The sequence below is a fragment of the Arachis stenosperma genome, chromosome 5 (assembly GCF_014773155.1).
Source record: "Arachis stenosperma cultivar V10309 chromosome 5, arast.V10309.gnm1.PFL2, whole genome shotgun sequence".
Lineage (NCBI taxonomy): Eukaryota > Viridiplantae > Streptophyta > Magnoliopsida > Fabales > Fabaceae > Arachis > Arachis stenosperma.
Genome location: NC_080381.1, coordinates 113730445 through 113739228, shown reverse-complemented (window position 1 = coordinate 113739228; position 8784 = coordinate 113730445). Strand labels below are relative to the sequence as shown.

General features: G+C 28.6%; 1 protein-coding gene across 1 annotated transcript; it reads right to left on the bottom strand.

Moving 5' to 3' along the window:
- Positions 1 to 4759: 4759 nt before the first annotated feature.
- LOC130979361 (kunitz-type trypsin inhibitor-like 2 protein) lies at positions 4760 to 5637 on the bottom strand. The gene has a single exon (XM_057902786.1). It carries the CDS (start codon positions 5539 to 5541, stop codon positions 4927 to 4929), a length of 615 nt encoding a protein of 204 aa, XP_057758769.1. The 5' UTR covers positions 5542 to 5637; the 3' UTR covers positions 4760 to 4926.
- Positions 5638 to 8784: the final 3147 nt, after the last annotated feature.

Here is an 8784-nt window from a genome sequence, read left to right as displayed (position 1 = left end):
CATTCCAGATGCAGAGACACGAGTAAAGGTTGTTGGCCAAACAAGGGCAAGTTTAAAATATAAGAAACTTTAGGGGCAGCAATTTTTTATGTTTTGTGGCTAGCAGTTAATTATCAAAAGATGAATAATCTCTCACTATTAGATATAATCTCACACCATTAAAAATACTATTAATAATTAATTGAGAGTTATAAAATACAAAAATTACTGACCCTAGCACTCCTCTTAAAATATTAATAAGAGGCATTAATTAGTGAGATGAATTTAGGATGCAAGTGGGATAACGTGAAAAACAATGAAAAGTGAGTTCATATTGAAAATTTAAAAAATTTAGAGGGTTTTGGAGGGAAGGGAGCGAGTTGGAGAAAGCGATGGTTGTTCTCCTCCCTCCCTCCCTCTTATAAATCAGAAATGAGAATTGAATAGCCAAACAGTATATTTCATTGTACATCAATGATATATACTAAAGAAGAAATGTCGTAATGGCAACATGCATAAAGGAGAAAAGCTACTACTAGCTGCAGTATGGGTCTCTTAGGAGCTGCAATTCATAGCTCAGGAGAGTGATGAGACGCCACGAGAGAGAGGTGAGAATGAGAGAGGTGGGGATGGGTTCAGGAAGGACTGAGCTAGCTTTTTTTTTTTTATTTTTTTTTTGAAATAAAACTGTCAAACGGCGTCCTTTGCCTTTTGGCTTTGGTTTTTTTGTATTTTCAAACTTGTTTGGTTCATTCCTTTTTTCTAAATTGGTCAGGTCTAATCGGTTCTACCAATTCTCTTCTTTGTCCGGTTTCTTACACTATTTGGACCGGTTTTGATAATTATGTTGTAATTTAATGTTGTTACCTTAAATGGATTTTCAAATTTAATTCAATTCTATTACATGTCTCTTTATGATAAATATTATTTTCATACTAGTATTTTTTTTAACAATTGTACATAGATTTTTTAATTTTTTAACTAAAAAATAATTTAAATAAGTGATTAATTTATAACAACCTTATTTTTATATAAATGTCAAAAATATTTAGTGTAAATAGTATTTTTCTAATTTAATAAAGTTTGAGACAAATGGTATGACAAAGAATTAGAATACCTCTCTGCATTTCCATTAGCATACATGGCAATATGCATGTGTGTTGCAGTTATCGGTTACCATTATTATTATCTTATTTAAGGAATTATTCCATATATATAATAGGTTAAGACATGGTCTTTTAATTATTGTATTTATATCTCTATATATATAGAAGTGGTCATATGACATGTTCAGGCTTTACAATTTTCTTCATCAATCTTCATGGATTTTAGTTTATTTATTATTTTTATTATTACTATCAATAGTCAATAATAATGAAGATAGCACATTTCACTTTACTCAGTGAAATTTTTTCATATCAGCCTATTCCAACAATTTGGTAAATTTACAGTATAAAAAATAATTGTATGTTGACAGAAGCTTAAGCTTGAAATGATTAAAAAATATGTCATAAAGTTTTTGTAGCGTACTATGTCAATGATGGAGTATGGGAAGAGTATGTAAACTTTTCAACATGAAAACTAATTTTAATATTTATATGTGAGAATAATATTTATGGTAGGTTATGTGAAAGTTGGCCATGTTGTGGAAGCGTTTAATTTATTCAACCAAATGCAGCATCAAAGTACTGACTACTGACATAGAATTTATTGTATTTCTAAATCTTATATCTAGTTGTATCAAGTAGGAGATCTCTTATTAAAGAGGAGTACATTGAAAATTTGCTAATAATCATGTATGCAAAATGCAGTCACCTTGCATCTGCTAGAAGGGTATTTGATTTGTAGAGGTTGCCAATGAAATATTAATAGAGACCGAATTGAATATGAACTTATTTGAGAAATATAGAAACTGATACTAGGAAATTATTTGAGAAATTAGAGTTTGTATAATTTTAAAATAATCAACAATGTTAGATAATCTTTTAATTTGTCATGTCATCCTTTTTCTTAGCTAATTATGTGTTTTCTGTCAACAAAAATAACAGTGTTTGACATTGATTATTTCTGTTAAACTTAATAATTTTTTTAAATTATTTTTCTCAACATTAGAATGTTTTGATTTTGAATATCATTTTTGTAATTTATTCTTTAAAACTATATAAGGTTTCATCTAATGGTGTAAGAATTCATCAAATCCTGTTTTTCAGTCTCATCAAGTTTGAGTCATGAAAATAAAAAGTAAGGGAAAGAAAAAACTAATGTACAAAACATTATCATAATTTAGTTATTACCTACAACTACAAACTCCTACCCTCTTAGAAAATAGCAAAAGAAACTGAAATTGATTGGTAAAAAAAAATAATAATAATAAAACTACCCCCTTCTTTCTATCTCTCTGGTTAACTACAAAACTTTACATTTCTCAGAATTTGGACCCAAGGGAACTGAAATCTTTTGTTATTATGCCCGAGTCAGAAGTTGAAAGCTAATCAAAAGGGTAGTTGATTTAGTTAACGGCGGTTTTGACTTCTCAAGGAAGCGAATTTACTACAAGGTTGTTGGTGTAGGGTGTTGTGTGAAGAAGTTGAAGTCATGGCATGAATCTGCAGCACTGTACAGATATGATATCCTTTCATATTCACATGGCTCTGGATTCAGCCATAGATCTTCTTGCATCTTGTAATTAGCTAGACCGAAAGGCGGCAGAGAAATGCCGCCGCCACCACTGTTTCCGTTCTTTTTCTTGCATTTGTTTCCTTCAGTGCTTCCCCAACCACAGCACCAATATATGTCTTTCTCTGTGTCAATGTTGTCACTTTCTGTTTCACAATCTGCAGACACATGTAAGAAATTGTGTTCAGATTTTGGCGAGGATTCGATCATGCCTGGTTTCGCAACAATTGCATAGGAGCGAGTCTCCATTTTGGTTCTTGAAATTGTGTACATGCTTTACTTTAGCATATGAAATTAAGAAAGTAATTATTTGGTTCCTGAAATTGTATAGCGTGATTCAATTTTAGGGACTAAACTGTTAATTTTTCTAAATGAAAGATTTTTGAAGTGAAAAGTCATTTTAGTACACAACTCTAAGGACCAAAATAAACGTTCACTCAATTATGTAAATCAAACTAAATAATTTATGTCACTCTTGATCCAAAACAATGCATGGACACAATAAACATGTCTAGTATCATAATTTTCATTTGTGTAAAAAGTTCCTCGATTCTTCCTATTTGGCAGTTGAGAAAACATGAAAGATGCAGTCTACCACGTATTCCTAAGTGTTACCTTGAAAAGATGAGGACAATGTGTGATAAGTGAGGAAGCATGCTTCTAAGTCCTTGTCATTTTTTCGACTCGGAATGGTGTAAATTGGGTACCTATTCAACATAGATTTAACTTCTTATAGAAAATAATAGTGTTATGAAGACGATGTAGAAATCACAACTATAAAAATCATTATAATTTATAAACAGAGCATTTTTTATTCGACACTAAGAAAGAAAATGGCCTGATGGGAAAATCACAATGAATGATGCTAACCATGAAACCGCCATCCAACTTGCCGGGGAAATCTCAACACTTTTGAATGTCATTAGTGCCGGATGGGTTCTAGCTAACTCGGGAATCTGAAACAAGAAACAATCACAAGTTATGCATCGTGTAGTGTACCATACAAACCTATCTATCTATCTTCACTTGAGAACAAAAGGCTACCTTCACTTGAGATCCTTCAAAGTGAAGTATTCAATTGAATCCTTATTACCATGAGGTTGCCACAGGCTATTTAGATCACTCAAGAAACTCTGCCTAAACCGTCATAAAAGCAAAAAAAATTTTAATGCAACGGTTGAATCTTCTATATTTGTTACCGTGTGGATTTGTAACTCCATGGGAATGCATTAACAGTAATTTCTGTCACTTAGTAAGGTATACATCTAGTTAAATTAAATCTTCTAAGAACCTATAAGATGTACAATTCATCCATCAAAAAATTCTTTATTAAGAATGGTTGCTAATATCTGACATGATCAACAAATCAGAGTCTGATCTCTACTTTTGTTCTCATTTTCTCATGGTCCTCTCATCTTTTCAACAAAGTGACGCCTCTTCTCTTCCAACTTCTCGCCGATATACAGTTTAAAGGTGAAAACTCGTATATAGTTTGTCTTGATGTAAAATTGATATTTAAGAATAGTTAAATAATTTAACAAATTTAATTAATTTAATCATTTTTAATTATCAATTTAATATGAATATAACTGCATGCAATTTTTAATCCTATTTGAATTAACCAAACAATATAGACATTTTAGAATTTATTTGGAAAAAAGCAACTCCATTATTCAAGTACGAAGCACACGAGCTCCTCGTGGGAAAATAGTTTAATATACTTTACCACGAGGACAAGAATTATATACACACAGTGTTGTAGTTCCATTAATATAATGAGTCTCCCTCCGATTTATGAACTTATTATACCACTCTGTGCATGCATGTTATTGATCATTATTTCTATCTAAAGTCTAAACAATTTATGATTATCTATTGAATTCTTTTAAAAAGTATTTATAATATAAGTATTACTTTTTTGTCTCATTTTTATTTTGTGTGCGTGTTACATTTTTCTTTAAGTTACAAATATTTTAAAATTAGTAACCTATTAATATGATTTAATTACAAATTTACATAAGTAGTTATCGATTAAAACCTTTTAATATAATTAAACATTTTATGTTACATTAACTCATCAAGCATAAATATGCAAGAAAGGGACTCAGAGAAAAAGTTGTTGTATTTATTAAATTTTTTCAACACTTTTGCATCAAGATTCTGCTAGCAACTGTAACCAACAGAATTCATCACAAGAAAAACTATGATGATTATTCATTCAACCCTACCTTTTCCATGCACGAGATAATTATTAATAATTTCATATGCAGATTAAACTACGGATCTAATTACATTATTGTAAGAACTAGACTCTACGAACACAATGTCAAAGGCCTCACCCTCAGTGAGATTCAAACGCCTTCCCCCTTCACCATTATCAAACCTTCCAATATCCAAACAAGTTGGTGAACCCGCAACACAGAACACAAGCTTGTATCCGAATTTGTATTTCTTAATGCTGAATGTGCCCGGGAAAGTTTGCTGGCCAGGGTGGTCCTCAGGACCACCAATGCCTACGCAAGCTTTCGCGATTTCATTGTCAACAAAGATAATCCACTTCGAAGAGTCCGCGCATTTTGGCTTCTTTGTGAACTCTATTTCCAGTGGAGTACCCTCGTAGATTTCGAGGGTACTTACTCCTGGAATAGTGAATTTCACAGAGATGCCGTTGACAACCTCAGAATAATCTTGAAGCACAGTAACCGGACACTTTGAGTTTCCGGTTGTGGCGAGCTTTACTCCGCCCCCCGGTGGGCCGAATATGGCCGGCAAAATGTAGTACTCGCGACCGGGGAAAATGGGGTTGCCATTTGAGTCCAGAACTTGTTGAGCAAAGGCCAAGGGAAAAGCAAAGAAGAGAAAGAGAGGAACTAGGGCTGACTTCATTGCGTCAATACTAAATATTAAATAATTGATTGAAAGAAATCTATTGATGAGGTTGCTGTTTGTGACTTGTGGAGTTTGAAGCCTCCCTTAAGTATTAACTCTATTTATAGATAGAAGAATCCAATATGGCAAAAGCTAATAAGGAACATGCATACTTGTGGTGTAGCTAAGTATGCAACCTATCTTGGTCAAGTTGTATTTGTTTTCACTTCAATTTGTACCAATTAATTAACCCATCTTGATAATCATCAATCTTAATGTATCTACATTATTGCATGTATCTTTATTTAATAATGGTTTAAGTTTTTTGAATAAATAATTTCGTATGATATATTATTAAAGTTTTAATGATTAAAAAATTTGAATTTTAATCTTTATTCTATAAAAGAAATGAATTTATATGACAAAAAAAATGAAAAAAATTTATGCAAAGTTCACGCTTTAAACTTTAAAAAAGTGGTTGTATAAAGAAATATGTTAAATAATTTATAATTATTTATATATATTTTACTTAAGTTTTGGGGGTTTTTTCGATTAAGTGGTTTATCTGCAAGTAAATAACATTTGATAAATTAATAATAAAAGTACTACTTAAATTATTGCTGGTTCATGCTCCGCGAGGTGTAATAATTAACCACAGAATATTAATATTCATGAATATTTTATTCTTCCACGTTGAGCACGACCAATCAGTTATTCAGTTTTATATCGGTGATGTATATGTCTCTCTCTGATATATGGTTCAAAGTTTATTTTGTAGATAGTGAGGTGTGTACATTAAGCAATAACGTGTAGCTTCCTTTTTCTGATTTGTATGGAGAACTGCAAACACAAAAGGCTGCTACTGTAGGTTGATGCAGACATTGTCATACTTGGGGTAAGTTTAGTTTAAGAAAATTACTATTAATGTAAGTGATTATAATGTTTGGAAATTGGGTTGAAACTTTTTAGTCTTACTTAGAGTAAATGGGCTTCTTGTTTTGTACAAAATGAAATTATACAATCATTTTTAAATTTTTTTTTATCATTATGTTCTAATATAAAAACTGTTTAAATTTTTTATTCTTAAATGGATTAAAAAAGTAAGAATGTGCAGGACATTGTTTTGAGCTTTTAAAAGAAACTAAAAAAAGAAAAGAATGATGTATGTTAATAATAATGATAATATATAAAATATATATTTATTATTGCTATAGTCAAATTATTAATACATAAAACTTATTATGTTTACAATACGATGATAATAATTATGTTTACAAATAGTAAAACTTTATTATCTAATATTTTTAATTATATGTATAATATTTAAAAAAAGATTAAATCTTTTTATAAAGAGATACTTATATCTTTAATTATTTTATTATTTAATTTTGTTATCGTTATATAAGGTATTTTTTAATTTTAGTAATTTTTAATTAACATGAATAAGTAAATAAGAATACAAATAAAAAAAAATGAAGATTATGAAAACAAATAAAAATAAAAAGACATTGAAATAATTTAAAATAAAAATGTAAAGATTATGAAAATAAATTAACATAAAAATAAATAGTTAATAAAAATTATTAATATAAGGATTATGAAAATTAAGTGAAAAAATTAAGGATATATTATTTTTTATTAAAATATTTAGTCCTCCTTCTTATAAATATTAATGAAAAGATTTAGTCCTTTTTAATAAGTTTATTATTAAATATTTTTGCTTAATAATTAAATCTTTTTAACGGTCTTTTAGCCTAATTTTTCATGTTTTTTTATCTTATAAAATTTGAAGAAAATAAAAAGACTGAAAATTTTAATTGTATTGATCAAGTAAATAATATGTCTACTTGAAAATGTGTGATAATTACTAAGTAGACATACTATTTACTTGATCAATGTAATTAGAATTTTCAGTTTTTTTTCTTCAAATTTTATAAGATAAAAAAACATAAAAAATTAAACTAAAGGACCGTTAAAAAGATTTAATTATTAAAAAAAATATTTAATAACAAACTTATTAAAAAAATCAAATCTTTTCATTAATATTTATAAGAAGAAGGACTAAATCTTTTTATAAAAAAAATAAATATATTTTTAATTATTTTTTCACTTATTTTTCATAATCCTTATATTAATATTTTTCATTAACTATTTATTTTTATGTTAATTTATTTTCATAATCTTTACATTTTTATTTTAACTTATTTCCATGTCTTTTTGTTTTTATTTGTTTTCATAATCTTCATTTTTTTATTTTTATTTGTATTCTTATTTACTTATTCATGTTAATTAAAATTACTAAAATTAAAAAAAAATTACTTATATAACAATAACTAAATTAAATAATAATATAACAATAACTAAATTAAATAATAAAATAATTAAAGATATAATTATCTTTTTATAAAAAAATTTAATTTTTTTCTTAAATATTATGCATATAATTAAAAGTATTAGATAATAAATTTTTACTATTTGTAAACATAATAAATTTTATGTATTAATAATTTGATTATAGCAATATATATATTTTTTGTTTCTCATGGTCTCCTCTAACCCGGCTGTAAGACCCAAAACTTTTGAAAAGTCTTATTATGATCAAGTCTCAAATCATATAGCTATTTATAGCCTTAATTTCAGAGATTATTTTATTAAAGATAATTAAGGCAAGTTTTGATTTATTGAATTTGAGACGAGTTATGATTATTATCCAATTTTATAATTATTGGGTTATTTTCTATATTTAAATTATAAAGTTGATAGTTATGAAATAATAAGGATTTTGTATGATTTGAATTAAATAATTAATATTTCAAATATTAATACGTTACTTTGGAAGATAAAGGGTTTAATTATATTATTTCTAATTATTTTGATTTGGGCATTTTACGAAAAATAATTTGTATGATTGATGAGCAAGTAGTATTTTTATACACTATTATTGTTGGATTAGAACTCATTTCTAATTACTATATTATTTCCAATTTTATGTGAAATGACCATAATGCCCTTAACCCTAATTTTTGAAAATAAAACCCTAACCCTAAAACCCTACCCGGTTACCCGTTGCTCCCTATTCCCCAGCTGCAGCCGAAACCTTTCCTTGTTCCTAATTCAGCAGCAGCCGCTGGCCCCTTTCTTTCCCCCAAAAACTGCAGCAAACACACACCAAAACCCTTCAATGGAAACAGAACAGAGAGAGAGAAGGCTGAGTCGCGGCGGGGGAGAGGAGAAGTGAGCTCGCCGTCGCGCCACCACGCC

Excerpts from the sequence above, each read along its gene's own strand:
- LOC130979361 (XM_057902786.1), bottom strand. The coding sequence starts at position 5,541 with ATGAAGTCAGCCCTAGTTCCTCTCTTTCTCTTCTTTGCTTTTCCCTTG.